This window comes from Trematomus bernacchii, unplaced genomic scaffold (assembly GCF_902827165.1).
Source record: "Trematomus bernacchii unplaced genomic scaffold, fTreBer1.1, whole genome shotgun sequence".
In the NCBI taxonomy this organism is placed as follows: domain Eukaryota; kingdom Metazoa; phylum Chordata; class Actinopteri; order Perciformes; family Nototheniidae; genus Trematomus; species Trematomus bernacchii.
Genome location: NW_022987593.1, coordinates 13,642,468 through 13,666,138, shown reverse-complemented (window position 1 = coordinate 13,666,138; position 23,671 = coordinate 13,642,468). Strand labels below are relative to the sequence as shown.

The 23,671-nt window shown below is 41.3% G+C and overlaps 2 protein-coding genes across 4 annotated transcripts in view; one reads left to right on the top strand and one right to left on the bottom strand.

Annotated features, from left to right (window-relative positions):
• Positions 1 to 17,062, top strand: part of LOC117481734 (E3 ubiquitin-protein ligase TRIM39-like) — a 937,572-nt gene extending 920,510 nt beyond the window's left edge. The window contains exons 1-3 of one of the 3 annotated variants that reach the window (XM_034129600.1): positions 7,131 to 7,256; positions 7,991 to 9,495; positions 16,938 to 17,062. In XM_034129600.1, the coding sequence (XP_033985491.1) occupies positions 7,993 to 9,495; positions 16,938 to 17,054 (1,620 nt within the window). In that variant the 5' untranslated portion in view covers positions 7,131 to 7,256; positions 7,991 to 7,992 and the 3' untranslated portion in view covers positions 17,055 to 17,062. Of the gene's footprint in view, positions 1 to 7,130; positions 7,257 to 7,990; positions 10,245 to 16,937 lie in introns of those variants that run through there. The other 2 variants (XM_034129597.1, XM_034129598.1) reach the window with 2 other exon arrangements.
• Positions 2,635 to 7,545, bottom strand: LOC117481587 (zinc-binding protein A33-like). Its single transcript, XM_034129323.1, has 2 exons — positions 7,542 to 7,545; positions 2,635 to 5,135 (listed from the first exon to the last, which is right to left on the bottom strand). Exons 1-2 carry the CDS (start codon positions 7,543 to 7,545, stop codon positions 4,060 to 4,062), a joined length of 1,080 nt encoding a protein of 359 aa, XP_033985214.1. The 3' UTR covers positions 2,635 to 4,059.
• Positions 17,063 to 23,671: the final 6,609 nt, after the last annotated feature.

The window sequence follows — 23,671 nt, the reverse complement described above, 5'->3', positions numbered from 1 at the left end:
ACAGTTTAAAAGGGGAGTGATTTGTAAAATATGCATAAAGAAAAAGTAAATCTGTTCAGTTCTGTTTCATATGGTTTTGAGAGATGTATCCATAGATTTAGTCCCTAATTTTGCTCTCAAAGTGCACCAGATTGATGCATTTACAGTAACTTCAACATTTAAAAAAAAAATCTTCCCGGACCCCCCTAGAGGAGGTTAGGTCCACCACCTGCCCACACCCCCCGTCAAATTGTCCCACCCACATTGAGGATGCTTGAGACACAGTTTCATGAATATTGTTGTTTTTTGCCCCCACGGGCAGGGGCATGGGGTTTAACAGGTTTTAAAGTATCCCATGTGTTAGTGAATTTTTATATATTTTCCTTTAGAATGGCAGGAAATTTGTATTCAAATTTTAATTTAATTTTTGGTCCCCCCCCAATGTTGACTCCATGAATACGGCCTTGATATTGACCACCATTGGGAAAACCATTTGTCCGTGGTCAACATGAGAGGTTATCCTGTACATGTCACTACCCGATCTGCATCCCTGCCCAATCTGCATTGCGCATGTGCGAGATAGTCCGCCATATTGGACAACTCTGTACGGCAACCCAAATAGGACACTTGACACAGTGGCGTTTGGCAAAGCACAAAAAGAAAACAAAAAAAACCGAGAGAGATGAGTCATTGTTATTACAACGTGACTTCACTATTATTTAACAACTCTTTTTATTGGGTCCTTTTATTGGGTTAAGTAGATTGTCAGAATAAGTGAGAAATGGATTTAACTTCTGTTACGGCCCGTCCACACAGCAGCGTTAAAAATCTTGAAACGCTTCTGCCCATTCACTTTGAATGGGGTGACGTCACTTTGCCTCACTTTTCGCCGAACTGCATTGTGGGCAGGCGAGCGGAGATTTTCAGGATTTTCAGGATTCAAAGTTGAAGAATGTTCAACTTTTGAGGCTGAGGTGGAAGCGTCAGCCAATCAAATCCCGTGTATACAAATCTGACAGTTCAAGTGCTAGCCAATCAAACCGCGTGTATGCTGGGAGAGACATACCGCAGGTCATTTCCTCATATTCCAAAAAATGGAGTAGAAATTAGCGGTAGGGAATCCCACGGTGCTTTATGACCAGTCCCTATTTACCTACCGGGATATAAACCGGAGGAGCCAGGCATGGAGGGAGGTGGCAGAGACAGTGGTAGGTTTTCGCCTGTTTGGGGAGTTTATATCCAGTTTACTTCGGGCTTTTTTGCTTCGTATGTCGGGGGCGGGAGATTCATGTGATTGGTTGTTGGTGCCTTGCTCGCAAAAAATCCCCAAGCTTCAGATACGCCCACCTCCAAGATTTTTTTAACGCTGCTGTGTGGACGGGCCGTTAGACAGCTATCATACTGAAGAAATATTGACTGTGAATGTATGCAATATGTATGGCATTCATAATTTATATCTAATGACATTAACTGTGAATGTCCTTCATTTTATTTCAAATAAAATAAAATAACAAAATATTTTTGTATAGATATTTGAGACGTTTATGACTCGCACATGCACGAGGCAAATCGGGCAGCCGTCTAGACGTCAAATGTCCGTATGGAGTTGTCCAATATGGCGGACCATCTCGCACATGCGCAATGCGGATCGGGTAGGGATGCGTATCGGGTAGTGACACATGTGTAAGAAACTGGGTGTTTCTCAATCGCGAGTAAAGCTGCTCCAGAGCCACTATTTCAAGCATACTACGTCATCGAGTGCCGCCGAAGTACTGTTCCAATCTCCAGCATACTTGGCCCGGCGTACTCCGTTTGGAGAAATATCGAGGCTGCACATGAGTAGACTCCGCGGTCTTAAAATCCCCACAATGCTTTGCGCACGGACCAATTTCCCCAAATCTGTGACGGAAAATGTAAGGCGGGGCCTCTCATATGACGCACACCTGCACACTTGCTAGCCTGTTCCACTCTTTGTTTTCCGAATGCCAGGAAGTATTCTTGCCTCGCTTCTGAAGCAAGATGCTCGGCAGACACCCACTGTGTCTCCACATATATCAGTGTTTGGTGTACAGTACAGTGACTCCATGCTTGTCTTTCCTTTGTGTTGTGCTCCATCCAGTGGACACTCTGCACCATAACCCCAGGAAGTGGTGGTAGTGTGTTACTGTAGTAAAACAACAAAAACACAATGAACTCAGTGCTGAGGTCTATATGGTATTATCCTGTTAAACTTGCATTAAATACCACAGTACTATTTTTGAAATACCATTTCTTGACTATTTTTAAATCTGGCTCAAAAGGCCTTATAAAAATGTGAGGAGATTTTTCATGCATCACTTTGAGCAACACATCACAGATAAAAGAAGTGGACGAGCCAGCAGTTATTGTTGTTTAGATTCTAAAATCAGCTAACATGTAATCCTGCTTACCTTAAAATATACATATACTGAGTTTGTAAGCACTGAAACAAAAAATAAAATAAAAGGCTATTTACCATGTTTTTTAAAATCTTGCCAGATTTATAGATTGGTTTTGATCCTTGACATACGGAAACCCATCAAGTTTCCTATTGTGTTTTTAAGACTTGCTTCCCGTCATCTGAAATAACACTGAACACATTACTCACACAAACAACAAAGACCAGTGACCTTGAAATTAGTATATATATTTTTTTATTTAAAATTGTACTTATCTTGGATGAAAGACAACATATTTAATCCGTTTCACATTGAGTTCTTGTTTAATTCAATGATTATAAAAATGTGCTGGGAGGCAAATCATTTGAAAAGGCATTTTTTCAAAGTATAAGAAAAGGAGGGTTTCGTGTATGCATGATGAGTTAAAACTGAGAACCTGGGAAGAGGTGTGTTCTGGCTTTTGGCCAACCCCCGTTAGTCATGTGACCCTCATCACATTTCACCCAGTTGTTTCTACCACGCACAACAAACACACATAAGTGTTGACACAATGCAAACAAATGTAGGACATCATGTTGATTCAGCTTTTTATATCACAAAGGGGGAAACTAGTTTTATAAAAAATATGACAAAACTACAGGAAGCAAATGGTAGGGCTTAAATCAAACTGTTATATCCTTAAAAAATGTCATCAAATCAAACCTAATTTTTCCTCATATGAGTTGTTGGCATAAATACTTGTATAATACTAAACTCTGTAGTTAGTTACCTCATTGTAAAGAGTAGTTTTTGTGTTATAGTGACTGCCTTCACTCGTAAAAGTGAATGCTATCTCACTGATATCAGCCCCACTGCTTTCTGCTCTACAGCCAATATCCAATCACTGCTAGTGGAAACAAACATTTCATCCTCCAAGCTCTTCACACAAAAAGCCATCAACTTATATTTTTTTAATGTGAATTAGCCTCAGGAAATGTGTCATGAAATACAAATGATGTGTAAACCAGGCCTTCCTGTTCAGTGTTTAGTGCTCGAGTCCCTGCTTTCTCAGACCAAACATCTAGTTTATTTTACTGTTTTCTTAACTCACAATCACATATTTACAGATGTCTTTGATTCATAAGCCTTTTTAGCAGTAATCAATATAAAACCTGGCATGTAGATATACAAGTTAACAGTTATTAACCAAACCATTTGAACACAAATGAGGATTTATCATATTATTTAGCTTCATTTTAGTTTTCTAGCAGTTTAACTATTACACATATTAAATGTAGTACACAGTAGAGGCATTAAAAGGCCTTTCTCTTAAATGAAGCTTCATGACACAATTAATTATAAACCATTTAATGTTTTTATCAATTCTAACTATAGCTTGACAAATTTGGTGTCATTAGAAACAACCTTTTTTTTTAAAGTTAAAATAAATCTATAGCTTTTTCCAACGTTCATAGATATTCTCCACATGTGTTACGATAAAGTGTTGAAGAGATAATTATTTGATTGTTGAGTAGATTAATGCATCCACTTATGTGTTGTATACAGAATCTAAACCATATGTTAATCAATCACCACATTAAACTTATTTTGTAGAAAATACTCTAAATATCGATGTTTGTTTCCTTGAATGAAAACAAATCAACACATGAAATAAGATGAGTGATTAGGTGACTCTGACAGGAGAGATGATCAGAGGGGCTGAGTTTTTACGGCCACATTTATCACCAGGACCAAAGAATGGGTAGAGTTTCTCAGTGAAGGAGCAGCCAGTAAAGGAGTAGATCAGAGCTGCAGCATCTACGTCATAAAAGGAGACCAGACCCTCCTCATAATCCACAAACACCCCCACCTTCTGAGGCCGAGACTTCAGAGAGAGAAGAACTGAAGGAGCACCTTGAGCTTTGTACTCATTTCCATTTCTCAAACATATAGTCCAGTAACCATCTTTAGGGGTCGATATGATCTCTCCCTTCCTGTTGATCGACTTTCTGGCCACTCCTAAATCCCATCCAGTCTTTCTTTTAACTTGAACCTCAAAGTAAAATCTGCCTGAAGAGAAATTCTGCTTTCCTAAAACACAATTACAATCAGAAAATCTCTCTGGGTTGTCTGGGAGTTTCTTTTGAACATCACCATACCTCACTTGTTTTCCATCATCAGACAGGATGAGACTGGGATAGGCTGTATCAGGGTCAAGAGTCACATCCACTGCATACTTCTGGATCCTCTTCAGCTCAGCTTCAAGCAGCTTCTTCATCTCTTTACTGAACATCTCCTCTACCTTAGCCACAGCCTTTACCACTGTCCCCTCATATACCGCTGGGGTCAAACGGAATTTTCTCAAGTCCTTGGAGGGTTGTCGGTGTTGAATGTTTAGGGACTTGACACTTTGTAGAAAATGCAGGTGGTCTTCAGAGTGTGTGACCTGCTCTACCTCAGAGCTTCTCTTCTTCAGCTCAGAGATTTCCTGTTCCAACTCTTTGATTAAAGCTTCAGCCTTTTTTTCAGTTGTTTTCTTCTTCACTTTGATCGTGTTGATGAGATTGGCCTGGCCTCTCTCAACAGACTGTTTCAGAGCAGTGAAGACCTGAACACCTTCTGCTATCTCTCTGTCTGCTTCTTTCTCACTGAGGTCCACTGAGTGTTTGATCTCCTCAATCTTCAGTTGTCTCTTCTGGATCATCTGCTGAGTTTCAGCCTGCGTCTTCCCCAACTCTGCCTTCTTTCTTTCATATCCTTCTTTGAGAGGAACCACATCAAATTTGTCAAGCCACAGTTAGAATTGATAATAACATTAAATGTTTTATATTTAATTGTGTCATAAAGCTTTGTTAAAGAGAAAGGCTTATTGCATGCCTCTACTGTGTAGTAAATAAAATGTGTGTAATAGTTTTACTGCTAGAAAAAGTAAAATGATGATAAATCTTAATTTTTGTTAATATGGTTTGGTTAATAACTGTTAACTTGTATATTTACATTCCAGGTTTTATATTGATTACTGGTAAAATGGCTTATGAATCAAAGACATCTGTAAATATGTGATTTTGAGTTGAGAAAATGTTTAAATAAACTGCATGTTGAACACAAGGTCTGAGAAAGCAGGGACTCGAGTGGCTAATTCACATTAAAAAAATATAAGTTGATGTCTTTTTGTGTAAAAGTTTGTAGGAAGAAATGTTTGTTTCCACTATCAGTGATTGGATATTGGCTGTAGAGCAGAAAACAGTGGGGCTGATATCAGTGAGATAGAATTCAGTTTTATGAGTGTAGGCAGTCACTATAACACTAAAACTACTCTTTACAAATAAGTAACTAACTACAGAGTTTAGCATTATACGAGTATGTATGGCAACAACTCATATAAGGAAACATTTGAATTTATTTAATGATACTCTTTAAGGATATAACAGTTAGACCATTTGCTTCCTGTAGTTTTGCCATCTTTTTATAAAACTAGTTTCCCCCTTTGTGATATAAAACGCTGAATCAACATGATGTCCTACATTTGTTTGCATTGTGTCAACACTTATGTGTGTTTGCTGTGTGTGTGGTAGAAACAACTGGGTGAAATGTGATGAGGGTCACATGACTAACGGGGGTTGGTAAAAAGCCAGAATACACCTCTTCCCAGGTTCTCAGTTTTAACTCATCATGCATACACAAAACCCTCCTTTTCTTATACTTTGAAAAAATGCCTTTTCAAATGATTTCCCTCCCAGCACATTTTTATAATCATTGAACTAAACAAGAACTCAATGTGAAACGGATTAAATATTTTGTCTTTCATCCAAGATAACAGTCTTGACAAGTACAATTCTAAATAAAAAATAATTTCAAGGTCACTGGTCTTTGTTGTTTGTGTGAGTAATGTGTTCAGTGTTATTTCAGATGACAGGAAACAAGTCTTAAAAACACAATAGGAAACTTGATGGGTTTCCGTATGTCAAGGATCAAAACCAATCTATAAATCAGGCAAGATTTTAAAAAACATGGCAAATAGCCTTTTATTTTATTTCTTATTTCAGTGGTTCAAAACTCTGTATATGTTAAGGTCAGCAGGATTACATTTGATCTGATTTTAGAATCTAAACAACCATAATTGCTGTTTTATTCATTGCTCAAAGTTATACATGAAAGATCTCACATTTCCATATGTCCTTTCAAGCCAGATCTAAAAATAGTCAATAAATGGTATTGCAAAAATAGTACTGTGGTATTTAATGCAAGTTTAACAGGATAATACCATATAGACCTCAGCACTGAGTTCATTGTGTTTTTGTTGTTGTACTACACTACAGTAACACACTTCCACCACTTCCTGGTGTTCTGGCGCAGAGTGTCCACTGGATGGAGCACAACACAAAGGAAAGATAAGCATGGAGTCTCTGTACTGTACACCAAACACTGATATAGGAGACACAGTTTGTGATAAACATGTACAGGATAACCTCTCATGTTGACCAAGGACAAATGGGTTTTTTCAATGGTGTTCAATGTAATAGTTCAACTATGACCCTGCTACCTGCATATTTCTTTGTCCAGAGATTTTAGTTTAAACAGCTTTTGACACACCTCATCCCTCCCATCTGTAAAGCACCATCTTTGCTCCCTAACTATCAGAGAAAACCTGGTATTTCTCAATACCCATGCAGATCAGAGGGAGGGAACAAACCAGCAGAGAGGAGGAGCTACACTGGAAAGAGGAGAGCTTACACGACACACTCAGGAAACGAAAGTTACGTTAGTCAGAGAGGCAGCCACACTGCAGTCGAGACTAGTCTCTGTTTCTGTCTAAAGAAAATACAAACTGAGTTCATCAGATCTTTCTCAACAACACAGCAGAGTCTCTGTCAAACACTGGTGAGTACATCTGATTATATTTACACTGTCAACAAGCAGGATTAACACAACTTCAGCTCTACTCAGACGAAAACTCCACCCTTTACGTCCAACTTGTTTTTCTCTAACAACATAACCATTTATATGATATAGAGTCCTTTTAAAACAGTTTAAACAGTCTCTTTGTATCAGCTCTCAGTACTTTAGTAACTTGTAACTGAATCTCTGTGGTGAGGAGTTTTGATTCACTTCTGCTTTCCTGCTCTTATTACATTTTACTGATCACTTCCTACATAATGCTTTTACCCATTTCCTCTAGCTGTTTCAAAATAAAATATTTCCATTAGAGAAACAGTTGGAGGCTTTTAATGTGAAGCAGCTAGAGGAAATGAGTTGTTATGGACGCTGTCCAATAGCTGCCCACTGCTCCTGGTACTAGACTCCTGGTACTACGATGGGTTAAATGCAGAGAACAAATTTCACTGTGTGTGCTCTGCATGTGTGACCATTGCAGAGGGTTTCATCCCTCCCAATTCTATTATTCTACACAGTAAGCAGTGTTATTTTTCAATAAAAACATTATCGACAAAACATGTATTTTCATTGCTGTTAGCCAGAGTTAGATGCTTGAACCTGTCAGAGTTAAATGGTCACGGTTGCTCATGGCTTGTTACAAGTTATCAAAGTTATTTCTTTAAAACAATATATGATATGAATTGATGTTTCAAATGTTGTTTTCCTCATTACATGCGTAGATATGGCTGCTGCAAGCTACCTGCCATCTGAAGATCAGTTTCTCTGCTCCATCTGTCTGGACTTGTTCACTGATCCAGTCACTATACCATGTGGACACAACTTCTGTAAAACCTGCATCACTGAACACTGGGATACAAGTGACAGGTGCCAGTGTCCCATGTGTAAAGAGGCTTTTAATACAAGACCAGATTTGAGGGTCAACACTTTCATCTCTGAGATGGTCGCTCAGTTCAGAGAGTCGGCTCAACAGAAAGCCAGCAGCAGCAGCAGCAGCAGCTCAGAGCAACAAGTCTTCAAACCAGGAGAAGTTCCCTGTGACGTCTGCACTGAAACCAAACTGAAGGCCCTGAAGTCCTGCCTGGTGTGTCTGACCTCCTACTGTGAGACTCACCTGGAGCCTCACCTGAGAAAGTCAGGTCTGAAAAGACATCATCTGATCGACCCTGTGGAGAACCTGGAAGACAGGATGTGTCCGAAGCACGATAAACCTCTGGAGCTGTTCTGTAAGACCGACCAGACATTAGTGTGTCTGCTCTGCCATGTTTCAGACCACAAGATGCATGATGTGGTTCCTCTCAAAGAAGGATATGAAGGGGAGAAGGCAGCGCTGGGAAAGAAAGAGGCTAGAATTGAGGAAATGATCCAGAAGAGACAACTGAAGATTGAGGAGATCAAACACTCAGTGGACCTCAGTAAGGAAGATGCAGACAGAGAGATAGCAGAAGGTGTTCAGGTCTTCACTGCTCTGAAGGAGTCTGTTGAGAGAAACCTGAATGAGTTCATCCAAACAATAGAAGGGAAGCAGAATATGAGAATGAAACGGGCTGAAGACTTCATCAAAGAGCTGGAACAGGAAATCTCTGAGCTGAAGAAGAGAAGTGCTAAGGTTGAGCATCTTTCACGCTCTGAAGACCACCTCCATGTTCTCCAGGGTGTCAAGTCCCTAAATATCCAACACCCATCACCCACCAAGGACTGGACAAAGGTCAGCATCCCTCCATCATCATATGAAGGAACTGTGGTGAGAGCTGTGGTTCAGCTGGAGGAGACACTCAGTAAAGAGATGAAGAAGGTGATTGAAGCTGAGATGAAGAGGGTCCAGAGGTACGCAGTGGATGTGACTCTTGATCCTTATACAGCAAACTCATATCTCATCCTGTCTGATGATGGAAAACAAGTCCGTGATGGTGATGTGATAAAGAATCTCCCAGACAACCCAGAGAGGATTTCTAAATGTACTTGTGTCTTAGGAAAGCAGAGTTTCTCTTCAGGCAGATTTTACTATGAGGTTCAAGTTAAAGGAAAGACTGACTGGGATTTAGGAGTGGCCAGAGGGTCGATCAAGAGGAAGGGAAAGATCACACTGAGCCCTCAGGGGGGTTTCTGGTCTTTATCTCTGAGAAATGGAAATGAATACAAAGCTCATGATGCTCCGTCAGTCCTTCTCTCTCTGAAGTCTCGGCCTAAGAAGGTGGGGGTGTTTGTGGATTATGAGGAGGGTCTGGTCTCCTTTTATGACGTAGATGCTGCAGCTCTGATCTACTCCTTTACTGGCTGCTCCTTCACTGAGAAACTCTTCCCATACTTCTATCCTGGACTTAAATATGGCCGTAAAAACTCTGCCCCTCTGATCATCTCTCCGGTCACCTAATCACTCATCTTATTTCATGTGTTGATTTGTTTTCATTCAAGGAAACAAACATCCATATTTAGAGTCAAAACTGTATAATTTCCATCTTATTTTCTACAAGATAAGTTTAAAGTGGTGATTGATTTACATATGGTTTAGATTCTGTATACAACACATAAGTGGATTCATTCATCTACTCAATCAAATCATGATCTCTTCAACAATTAATCGTAACACATGTGGAGAATATCTATGAACGTTTGATAAATCTACAGATTTATTTTAACTTTAAAAAAAAAGTTGTTTCTAATGACACCAAATTTGTCAAGCTATAGTTAGAATTGATGATAACATTAAATGTTTTATATTTAATTGTGTCATAAAGCTTCATTAAAGAGAAAGGCTTATTACGTGCCTCTACTGTGTACTAAATTAAATGTGTGTAATAGTTAAACTGCTAGAAAAATGAAGCTAAATAATATGATAAATCCTCATATGTGTTCAAATGGTTTGGTTAATAACTGTTAACTTGTATATCTACATGCCAGGTTTTATATTGATTACTGGTAAAAAGGCTTATGAATCAAAGACATCTGTAAATATGTGATTGTGAGTTAAGAAAACAGTCAAATAAACTAGATGTTTGGTCTGAGAAAGCAGGGACTCGAGCACTAAACACTGAACAGGAAGGCCTGGTTTACACATCATTTGTATTTCATGACACATTTCCTGTGGCTAATTCACATTAAAAAAATATAAGTTGATGTCTTTTTGTGTAAAAGTTTGTAGGAAGAAATGTTTGTTTCCACTAGCAGTGATTGGATATTGGCTGTAGAGCAGAAAACAGTGGGGCTGATATCAGTGAGGTAGCATTCTGTTTTATGAGTGTAGGCAGTCACTATAACACTAAAACTACTCTTTACAAATAAGTAACTAACTACAGAGTTTAGCATTATACGAGTATGTATGGCAACAACTCATATAAGGAAACATTTGAATTTATTTAATGATACTCTTTAAGGATATTACAGTTAGCCCTACCATTTGCTTCCTGTAGTTTTGCCATCTTTTTATAAAACTAGTTTCCCCCTTTGTGATATAAAACGCTGAATCAACATGATGTCCTACATTTGTTTGCATTGTGTCAACACTTATGTGTGTTTGCTGTGTGTGTGGTAGAAACAACTGGGTGAAATGTGATGAGGGTCACATGACTAACGGGGGTTGGTAAAAAGCCAGAATACACCTCTTCCCAGGTTCTCAGTTTTAACTCATCATGCATACACAAAACCCTCCTTTTCTTATACTTTGAAAAAATGCCTTTTCAAATGATTTCCCTCCCAGCACATTTTTATAATCATTGAACTAAACAAGAACTCAATGTGTAACGGATTAAATATTTTGTCTTTCATCCAAGATAACAGTCTTGACAAGTACAATTCTAAATAAAAAATAATTTCAAGGTCACTGGTCTTTGTTGTTTGTGTGAGTAATGTGTTCAGTGTTATTTCAGATGACAGGAAACAAGTCTTAAAAACACAATAGGAAACTTGATGGGTTTCCGTATGTCAAGGATCAAAACCAATCTATAAATCAGGCAAGATTTTAAAAAACATGGCAGATTGCCTTTTATTTTATTTCTTATTTCAGTGGTTCAAAACTCTGTATATGTTAAGGTCAGCAGGATTACATTTGATCTGATTTTAGAATCTAAACAACAATAATTGCTGTTTTATTCATTGCTCAAAGTTATACATGAAAAATCTCACATTTCCATATGTCCTTTCAAGCCAGATCTAAAAATAGTCAATAAATGGTATTGCAAAAATAGTACTGTGGTATTTAATGCAAGTTTAACAGGATAATACCATATAGACCTCAGCACTGAGTTCATTGTGTTTTTGTTGTTGTACTACACTACAGTAACACACTTCCACCACTTCCTGGTGTTCTGGCGCAGAGTGTCCACTGGATGGAGCACAACACAAAGGAGAGATAAGCATGGAGTCACTGTACTGTACACCAAACACTGATATATGAGGAGACACAGTTTGTGACAAACATGTACAGGATAACCTCTCATGTTGACCAAGGACAAATGGGTTTTCCAATTTCAACTATGACTATAAACCACAGCACTGAGACTGCTCTTGTAAAGGTCTTCAATGACATCCACTTAAACACAGACAGTGGTAGAACTTCAGTGTTAGTATTATAAGATCTCAGTGCTGCGTTTGACACTGTTGACCACAACATATTACTAGACCGACTAGAAAACTGGATGGGACTTTCGGCAACAGTTCTAAATTGGTTTGAATCCTACTTAAAGGACAGCAAAAACGTTGTTTCTATAGGTAAATACACACGTCTGAGTTGATAAATATGACATGTGGGGTTCCTCAAGGCTCCATCTTGGGGCCTCTTCTCAAAGTTTAACATCTACATCCTACCACTGGCTCAGATAATGAAAAACAACAAAATAAGTTAATAAGTTACCATAGCTATGCGGATGACACACACATTTACATAATTCTCTGGCAGTTATAAGGAAACTCTTCATACCCCAAAACAGGTAATTTAAGTAAAAAAACAAACAGACGCTACTGTCATGGTTAAAGCTGGAATAAAAAACGAATTCCCTAGAGCAGTGGTTCCCAAACGGTGTGCCGCGGCACACTGGTGTGCCGTGAGGCAAGTCCGGGTGTGCCGTGGGATTTTGTGACAACCATACATTATTATTGCAATATACAACTACACAAAAATAATTATTTTTTTATTTACTATATCAGTACTTTGTATGCACTCATTTCATAATACAGAGGCAAACTCTATACCTAAAAACATTTCTTTTAAAAAAAATCCTCACAGAACCCCATATTTCGCTGTTAACGCAGTTGCAGGTGGGAATTATAAGACACATCGAAGGCTGAAGGACAACATTAAAACTGAGAAACACGCAAGAGGGAAAATGGAGCGCTTTCTTGTGTGGAGCAAACCACCAACCACCAGTGCAGAGACTGCCGACAACCCACCACCGAAAGAAAAGAGGAAAAAAACTGTCAGCAGACAGTATCATGAAAGTTACCTGTCTTATGGCACTGCAGGCGAGCGGCAGATTTTCCCTACAAATAGACAAATCTACTGACATAAGTGGGGCTGCCCAACTTCTGGCAAACGTCAGATATGTTGATGCTGACTATCAAAGAGACGTTTTTCTTCTGCAAAGAAATGGAAAGCCATACTACGGGAGAAGATGGTGAATTACATCAAATCAAGGCCCCTGAAATCTCGCCTCTTCTCCCAGCTGTGCGCCGAGATGGGAGCCGACCACCAAAGCCTGATCCTCCACACAGAGGTACGTTGGCTGTCACGGGGGAAAGTCCTATCCCGTCTTTATGAGCTTCGGGAAGAGCTTTTGGAGTTTTCACGTGAACACGCTGTCCCACATAAAGACAAGCTCGCGGATGAGAGGTGGTGTGCCAGGCTGGCAATTACCTCGCAGACATATTTGGGCATCTCAACGAGTTAAACGGCAAGCTTCAGGGCAGGAATGAAAACATTTTATCATCCACAGACAAGATTCGGGGGTTTATGGGCAAACTTACCCTGTGGCGCGAGGCTTTGGAACAGGGCTCCATGGACATGTTCCCGCTGGCATCAGCTGCGCCGCAGGCAGCTAGGGAGCGCGCTGTATATGCCAAACACCTTCAGACCTTAAAAGAGAGGTTTGACCGCTATTTTCCACGTGTGACTGACATCGAGGACTATGACTGGATCCGAGACCCATTCCACCAGGAATTCCCAAAAGAAAAGCTCACTATGAAAGAGAGAGAGGAGTGCGCAGAGCTCCGTGTGGACCGCACACTGAAACTCAAATTTAGTGAGCTCCCACTGGATCAGTTTTGGTTGGCTTCTGCATCGGAGTACCCAGAGCCGTATAATAGAAGAGTTACGACATCTCCGTTCACTTCCATTACAGCAATGGCGGATCGTGGAGCCGTCAATAGTTCGCCGGAAGTTAGCTTGCCGCTGACTTCCGGGTAACTATTGCTGCCAGCAACACAGTAGAGTTGCAGCATAATAGACCGTTCGTGATGGACTTTTAAAGGTAAGAAGACGTTTAAAGATTTATATTGCGGATATTATCAGCACATCTGAGTCAAATGAACATGTGTATTAAAGGATGTTAGTGGATTATCCCTAAATCAGTAGATTTAGGGAACGTTTACAGATAACAGATTAGGCTAGGATACCGGATAAAGTTAGCAACACACGTTAACCATGAACAGCTATTAATCCGTTCTCCTAATGTTATTTCATCCAACGTTGTGGAATTAGAGAAAAAGGGCTTCTAAACGTGATTTTTTTGTGGGGTGGAGGAATATAATATTAGTTAAATATAACATTGGGGCACGTGTGATTGTAATGAGTGGAGGTGGAGAAATTACGATCTCCATTTTGGAGTAGGCCTACAAACTAGTATAACAAAGTTAACGTTACACAATAATAAGGAAGAGAGCTATTTGTGTGATACATCGCTATTGATATTAATTTAGAGTGCATATTTGAGACTTCCAAACAGTAAACAAAAACGTAATTTATGGGTGAGTGTTTTTAGTGTATTCTGTTGATTATTACCTGTCTGTATTATGTTGCAGCTCAGCTGATGTTGAAATGATGGCAAAGTGAGAGTGAAAACACAAGGTAAATGTAATACTACTGTTGTATACAAGTAAGCATACTAAACATGTGTTATATCACTGTATTATACAAGTAATCTTGTTAATGTATATTAGTAACCTACTGTATGGCAGGTGGAGGGGCAGTGATGTTACAGGTGGAGGAGCAGGGATGTAACAGGTGGAGGAGCAGGGATGTTGGCTGGGTGCTGGCAGGTGGAGGGGCAGTGATGTTACAGGTGGAGGACTTACTGAACATGTATACACTCATTACATACTGTACGTAAAATACGACCAAGAATGTGAGACAACTTTATACAAATTCATATCACATCCATTACTGATGCCATTTGTCATACTTTACTTTACATACTCACAAATAATAAAGTTCCATAACTTCAGTTGGAAACAAAGACCACACCTTATCTCCCCAAGGCAATTTCCCATCCAATAGGTGTGCTATATAGGTGTGTATAACCCTTTCTCCTGTCTGTTTCTCCCTCTTTCAGCACAAGAACCAGAGGGGGATTCAATAGAGCCTGAATACCTGCACTGAGACCCTCACCCTGCACCCTGAGTCTCAACTCTCAGAGTTTTTCAAGCCTTTCCCTGTTATTTGTATTAAACCAAACATTAAGCTTCCCAATGGTGTGGTCTTCGTTTTGTGAAAAAGTGCAAATGCAGTGTTTGAATATGATTACCTCACATATTTTGTTGCGGCTGTCTGTTTGGATTGTTAAATTGCTCCTGCTGACTTGAGCTAGCCATTTTTCCTCCTCTCTGTGTCAGTGGGGAAGCCGTACATTCTGATTCTTACTCCTTTCTCTGAGCGATTGGAGCATCCCCAGGCAGCACAGCAAACCATGGTGGAGACTATATGCCAGGACAACACGGAGGAAAAGGCACAGACAAACTGCATGACATGCTATTCAATGTTTATTGAATTCCATGTATTTACAATGGATGTTCCTAAAACAACACTTTTAACGTCATAATCATGTTGCTGCTAGTCCATTGATAGTCACCTGTTGGTCTCCTGTCCTTTCTGAAAGTCATAAAGATGACATTAGTCATTTAGATTACGTATGTCCTCAAGTACCATGGGATTACTGAAACCACCATGATTTTATAAAATGGTAGAAATTAATCTAATCTAAATTTTGAAGCATTCCTTGCCATCCCCTCCCTCTAAATATATCAATAAACATTAGGAAGTGATGCACCTGACTACCATACCTGTTTAAGAAGATAATATTTGTTTTAAATAATTCAAAGCAATACACAACTGCAACAGGCTCTTTAACCAAGGCAACAGCCTAACATGTATATGTTAACAAGTAAACTAGCTGTTCACACTATTCCTAATATTATCCATAAATATTAGCAGATTCTATTTATTTTTTAAAACATATTGATGTAAATACATACACATATCGGTATGTTGTATAAATATTGCAAATCAAGACCTTTATTCACTACTTATTACCAAAAATTGTATGTCCCGCCACGAACTTCCGGGGAACTATTGACTCTCCCTGAACCACGTGACGATCAAGCATTTTGGACTTCCGCTGTCGTAACTCTTCTATCTATATGGCGCTGGACCATACTACCCGCGAACGACTAGCGAACGTTGCAAGCAAGCTAAAGAAAAAAGAAAGCTGAATGATATTAAAAATGTGGCTCAAAACGGGAGGTATTCGGAAGAGAGGTACAGAGGAGAATATTACTAGCGAAAGTGAACAAGTGAATGAGGAGAAGGACAGTCATCAACCGAGCACAAGCGATGGCTCCGCCAGCAACGCAAAAGCTGAAAAAGCACACACTTGTCCTTAATTGTTATCTTTTTTCTTTTCTTTTTTACTTTGCCACCACAGAAATGGCAATAGCAAACATCAGCAGACTGAAGATGAGCTATTAGCCCTTAAGGCCCGGACACACCGGGCAAAATAAATCACTCTGATTGGCTGTTCAGCTAGCGAATCAGTGCATGAGAAGCGAAACGGAAGTGAGGGACCCAAACAAACTATTAAGAAGGCAAATCTGAGATTTCATTTAACTCCAGCTCTCAACACAGGTTCGGGAAAGCCCCATGAGCTTCTCGCTGTAGAGTGAAAATGGAACGCACACGCTATTTGTTGTTTGTTTATATCACGCAGTCTGTTCTTCTTCTCTCGGTTATCACGCAGTCTGTTTTTAGACTGACAAACGTTTTTTTGGATACTCGTCATTGTCCTTTTCGTTCACAACTTCTCCACATTTTGAAGTGTTTCCCGAGACAGAACGACCTATCTTTCTTCCTGGCTTGCTCTATAATGATCCAATACAAATGCAATACAAACAACAACTCAACAGCAACAACCCACACATTGCGCATTGTTTAGAGCGGTTATAAAGTGTAAAACTGTTTCAACCTGTCACCTGTCAGAATCAAGACGAGGCAGTGCATTGAATCGCGTAATTGGACCGCAAAACCAGTCAAGTGATTCATTCAGGCAATGAAGCAGTTGCTGCTTCGGACGTCATGTCACGTGATTTTAAGCAAGCTTCGAAGCACTGCTTCTATGGAATTGTAGTCCAGGGGTTTGAAGCACATATCGAAGCTTCAGTCTCACACACACTGCCATCAATAGTCTGGTCTCCTTTTATGACGTAGATGCTGCAGCTCTTATCTACTCCTTTACTGGCTGCTCCTTCATTGAGAAACTCTACCCATACTTCAACCCTGGTTTTTTTCATAGCAAAAACCTCTGATCATCTTGCCTGTCATAGTCAACTAATCAAGGGCGCCGGAAGCGGGGGGGCCAGGGGGCCATTGGCCCCCCCCACTTTTCAGCCCTGCCCCACATTTTCGCAGCGGCGGATGCCGTGGAACACTGTACAAATCCCGTTTCAATAATTCCCCTCTACTCTAAAGTCGCATCTAAAACGCGATCTGATATAGCTGTGTATATTTTGTTATGTTTGATTGTTATATTCAATCTCATTAGCTACAGGCATTTTTTAAGCTTGTAAAGCTCTCACTCGCCACTCTGCTGTTCCACAGCGCCGCTTCCCCTCCCTCTGCTGAAATTATGAATGTAAGGCGTATAGTAATCATAGATAACACGGCAGGGTCCGTTACAGTTTGTTTTTATCTGATTTCAAATAAACAAAGTCTTGGCTTTCAGAATATTAAACTTGTTTTGGCAAATTCAGATGATAAATACAACTTTGAAGCTTGTAACGGCATAATTACAAGCAACGGAATAACTTTACGTCACTGCAGGCATAACAGCCGGTGTTTCTCGTGAGTGTTTTCCCCGGGAAACAAACACAATACACACAAACGCAAAAATACACAAACACACACGTATATACACACACACACTCGCGGGCTTCCCCTATCTTCCCTTCGTACTATTTTGATCATTTGCTCCGCTAATAATCAATCAGATCGATCCAGAGAAGAGGAAACTTTAAAGGCCTTTTTCTCAAAATGATGACTCTGTAACAGTCATTATATAATGTGACATATTTTGCTTAATATTTGGAGTAGCCTACAACAACAATCCTGATCAAATCAAATCAAATCAGGTTTTATTTATAAAGCACATTTAAAAGCGATTTTTGGTCGAGCCAAAGTGCTGTACATGTAATAAAAACACATTACTACAAAACACAATAAACGACAATAAATTACAACAGATATAACTTAAAAAAACAAAATAAGAATAAAACACACGGAAAAGTCAGGAGTCATGCTCCGCTCTAACTAGAAAGCCAGAGAGAAGAAGTGTGTTTTTAGTTTTGATTTAAAAACCCCTAGGGTCTGGGCCGACCTCACATGGAGGGGCAGAGTGTTCCAGAGCCTAGGGCCAGCTGCTGCGAAGGCTCGGTGCCCTCGGGTTTTTAGCCTGGTCTTGGGCACTACCAGCAGCAGCTGGTCAGCAGACCTTAAAGCTCTGGCTGGGGTGTAGCGCTGGAGCAGTTCAGCTATATAGGCCGGAGCCAGCCCATTTAGGGCTTTAAAAACAAATAAAAGGATTTTAAAATCAATTCTGAACCGAACTGGAAGCCAGTGTAGTGAGGCCAGAATAGGGGTGATGTGGTCGCGCTTTTTGTGACCAGTCAGCAAACGTGCAGCAGCGTTTTGGACTAGCTGTAAGCGTTTGATTGAGGCCTGGTCCATACCCACATACAGAGCGTTACAATAGTCCAGTCTCGAGGTTACAAAGGCATTAATAACCCTTTCTAAGTCTTTAAAAGATAAATACGACTTGGTTTTGGCCAATAGTCTTATTTTAAAAAAAGCAGGATTTTACTACGGTGCTGACCTGCTTGTCAAATTTAAAAGTGCTGGTGAATGTCACTCCAAGGTTCATGACCGAGGGGAGGATGTTTTTTTTGATAGAGCCCAGAATATCAACCGGAGAGGCTGGAGGTTGCGGTCCAAAAAAGATGACCTCGGTCTTGCTCTCGTTGAGGTTGAGGAAGTTTTTGCTCAGCCAGGATTTTATCTCTGCTAAGCAGTCCATCAGCTGCTGTAGTGAGTGTTTGACATTTGCTTTGAGAGGCAGATATATCTGTACATTGTCGGCGTAGCAGTGGAAGGGAATGTTATGTTTTGTGAGTATTGAACCTAGGGGCAGTATGTACAGTAGAAAAAGGATGGGGCCCAGAATCGAGCCTTGGGGAACCCCACAGGTAAGAGGGGCTTTGGCAGAGGAGAAGGCACCTAGCTGTACCGAGAAGCTACGGTCTGTCAGGTAGGACCTGAACCATGCAAGGGCAGAGCCTGTGATGCCAGCGGACTGTTCAAGCCGTGACAACAGGATGCTATGGTCCACAGTGTCAAAGGCAGCTGTCAGGTCTAACAGCACCAAGACAGCTGGGCTACCTGAGTCGGCGGCTAGGAGCAGATCATTAAAAACTCTTAAAAGGGCTGTTTCAGTGCTGTGCATGGGTTTGAAGCCAGACTGGAACTTTTCATGGATTCCATGCGTGGTTAAAAAAGACTGCAGCTGGTCGTAGACTACTCGCTCCAGGGCTTTTGATAAAAAAGGTAGCTGGGAGATGGGCCTAAAATTTGCGAGAATGGAGGGGTCGAGATTTTTCTTTTTAAGGAGTGGCTTAACCACGGCATGTTTGAAGGCAGCTGGGACACATCCTGAGGTAAGAGAGGTGTTTAAAAGTAATAAAATACTTGCTCCAACTGATTCTAAAACATCTCTGAGAAGGCGAGAGGGAATGCTGTCTGAGGTGCAGTTTGTCGGCCGCAGGTGCTTGACTACATCCGAGAGAGAAGAGAGGGATACAGGGTCAAAGTGGTCGAGGACAGCAGGGCACAGAAAAGGAGCAGGATCTGGGGTAGCACTAGTGTGGGCTAGCCTAAGAGCAGATACCTTTTCAATAAAAAATGTAAGAAACTTATCACAGAGAGTAGTCGATGGGACAATAGAAGAAACATCACAGGGATTAATGATAGAGTTGAGGACATTAAAAAGAACCTGAGGTTTATGGCTGTTTTTGAAGATTAACAGAGAAATGTGCTCTGTTTTGGCTGCTTTGACTGCCGTCTGGTAGTCAGAAAGGCAAGCACGAAGGATTTCTAGGGAGACATGGAGTTTATCCTTTTTCCATTTTCTCTCTGCACGCCTGCAAGCGCGTCTGAGATCACGAGTACAGTCATTGAGCCACGGCTCTGATAGAACTTTGGTGCGTCTAAGCGTAAAAGGAGCAACAGAATCCAGTATTAGTGTACATGTCGAATCAAACATGGAGATAAGCTCATCAGCATTAAAAGCACAGTTCACATCTAATTTACAGATCGGAGAAGCATTAAAAGCATCAGAGAACTGTGAGGCAGTCAAGGGGTTAATCGAACGCAGACGACGCGCAGGGGCACGTGATTCGACTCCTGCGGAAGGGATCGAGGTTGTAAACAGAACCGGTAAATGGTCTGAGATACGCGTTGCTGCACATATTTCATCCACAGATACAGACAGTCCAAACGATAATACTAAGTCCAAAGTGTGTCCTTTTTCGTGTGTTGGGCCAGACACGGACTGAACGAGACCAAAGGAATCAAGGAGATTTAAAAAGTCCCTAACCAGAGGTTTGGACTCGCAACACACATGGACATTGAAGTCTCCGGAAATCAAAACACGATCATATTTCACCATGATCCCGGACAGAAAGTCAGAAAAGTCATTTATGAAATCCTTATTACACTTTGGCGGACGATACACGACTGCGCAGAGTATAGGCGAGGCCGGGTTCAGTTCAAAAAGCTGCAACTCAAAGCTGGCATAGCTAGATACAGGGTGAAGCAATCGGCATTGGAGGTTAGCTCTAAACACTGATGCTATGCCCCCACCATGGCCAGTGGCACGGGGGGAGCTGAAGAATGTACAGTCAGGAGGAAGAAGTTCAGAGAACGGTGTATACTCGCCAGCGTGAGCCCAGGTCTCCGTCAGGAACATAAAATCCAGTTCACGAGAGGTAAAGAAGTCGTTTAGCAGGAACGTTTTGTTTGCTATCGACCTAGCATTTAGCAAAGCCATGCAAAGTTTTCGCTCCGGGCTTGCCGAAGGTGTAGTGCGTCTCAGCTGACGAAGATGTGCGTGTTGAACGCCGCGCGGGCCGGGAGCAGTCAGTCGGGCAGGAGGAGCTGCCAGCGGGCCCCTCAGAGTCCGGAAAAACGGGGCGAATCCACCGATCCCTCACTTGGCGTGCAGCGGGAGGGCCGTGACATCCGAGGCGTGGATAATTCACAGAAGAAGCCGTCAGGTATGCCTTCAGATGGACCAGTGCACCACCACGCTTTCCCCGTCGTCGAAAGCGCTTTCGGCGAGGCAGGATGCAGTGTGACCAGCGTAGGTAAGTGGGGATATCCGACAGTAGAGGAGGGGGGGACGATTTATGGTTGCCAGATGTCGGTTTGGGCAGCAATATCAACTCCAAGCCTCCAAGCTTCCGGTTTCGCTATGAGTGGTCGCATTTTCGAGAGCTCCCGCTTTGGAGGTTATTCCTCACGATTTTTTACATATTTCATCCTCCTGACAATATGGATTATGGACTCCTACCTCAACTCATCAATGAGGCAACATCACTTAGAGAAGGAGAGTAGTGAAAGCAGGGATAAAATGAACCACAATGACTTTTACCTTCTCAACGGCTGGGAAAGGAAACACCTCGCTTTTGGAAGTGCAAGCATTCATGCATTATTAACTGCAAACCCGACGCGAAAGTACTTACCCCCGTCAGGCAAACTAGACCGAAGAAGTATGATCGTCTTGGTCTTATTGTTAGCGGGAGACATCCATCTGAATCCGGGCCCGGTGCAGACAAGAAGCCATTCCTGCAGGCTCGAGGAGCTAGCATCACAACTAGCATCACAACTAGCATCTCTTCCGCTACAGCAACAACTACGCGACGACAACAGAGACCATGGAGACAGCGGAGACCGAGGAATCAACGGAGACTTCGACATTCCCCCGGGGACGCCTCGGCAGACAGACACGCATGAGGCAGTGACGAGAGGAAGAGAACCGAGATCCGAGGGAACAAATATCCACCATGTTGTTAGCCACCCTGCTAGCATATCGACGGCTAAAGCTACAACGGAGCCTCCCTCCCCCCACCACCCCACCGCTCCAAGCACCACGGCAGGCCGCAAGCCGTTTGCTGTAACGGACAAAGACAAATATCTTCAAGCTGACGACATTATGCATTTAAACAACAAAAATGGACTACATATTTTTCATCTGAACACTAACAGCCTGAGACACAAACTGGCTGAACTCAGGCAACTGTTCATGAACGGTAAGGCAAGCATATTATGCTTTTCTGAGACCAAATTGGACAATTCCATTACAGATTCAGAGATTGAAATTGAAGATTATCTTGTAGTGAGAAGGGACAGGAACGTGAATGGAGGTGGTGTCTGCATGTACATACATAAAGACACCAATTTCAAAAACCGTACTGACCTGCATCATGAAAATATTGAATCTGTGTGGGTTGAAATTCTTTTTGACAATGCTAAATCTGTAATAGTCGGGACAATCTATAGACCACCGGAACAGAGTGACTTTTATGATACATTAGATGGGTGTTTGGCTGATGTGGGGGATGTAGAGACAATTATTATTGGAGACTGGAACACGGATATGCAACGTAAAGACACGTCCGTCTTCAAGTCCTTCAGTAGGATTTGTGATCTGCACGGCTTCAGCCAGCTAATCACCCAACCCACCCGGGTATGTGAAACAACACAAACTACCATTGATCTCATTCTGACCTCTGACAGGTCCAGGATCTCCAGTAAAGGGGTTATAGCATGCGGTTTAAGTGATCATTATATGATATTCTGTACCCGCAAAAAGCTAAAACAAAAGGCCGGCTGTCACAAAACAGTCATATCTAGAGACCTCAAAAACTACTCTAGCGAGGCCTTTAACCTAGAACTGGAGAGCCTGGACTGGTCAGATGAGCTCAGTGGTACACAAGTTGAAGAAACATGGCTTGGTTTCAAAAACAAATTCTCTGCAATACTCAATGATTTGGCCCCCCCTAAGAACAACCAGGGTAAAAAATCGCGCTGAGCCGTGGATGCACTCCGGCATACTGACCGCCATGAAAACCAGAGACAAAAAATGCTCTGAGTTTCATAAAAGTCAGTCAATGCTTTCCAAAAGCACGAGCAGTGAACTCCAGGCCCACGTGACTGAACTAAAAATTGAAAGAAACAGACTAAGAAATGACGTAAGCTCCATGATCAAAACTGCCAAAAAGAATTTCATCAATGACAAAACTGAGGAAAACAAAAATAAACCCCGTGAACTTTGGAAATTACTCAATAACCAGCTTGGCTGCAGTAAAAAACTCAAAACGAGATTTTCAAACGTAAACATAAAGACAGATAACAGGCTCATCACAGACAAACTGGATGTGGCCAAGTACTTGAACATTTTTTTCACAAACATAGCCACAACTCTTGTAAATAAATTACCCTCCCACTCAGGGCTTTTTGGAGTAGATCACATCATGACCTACTACAAAAACCTAGGGGTACGCAAAGATGATTTCAGTCTAGCAAGGGTAACAACAGCAGAGGTACTCATTAAACTGAGCGCCCTCAAACCTAACAAGGCCACTGGCCACGACAATATCCCCTCCAAATTCCTCAGAGACACAGCAACCGCCATCTCACCAGTCATAGCTCACATAATTAACCTCTCCATAAAACAGGGAAAAGTACCCAAAGACTTCAAAATTGCAAGAGTAACCCCCCTGCACAAAAAGGGCAGCAAATTGGACCCAGGCAACTACCGCCCTGTTTCTATACTTACCTCCATCTCGAAAGTCATGGAAAAAATAGTATATGA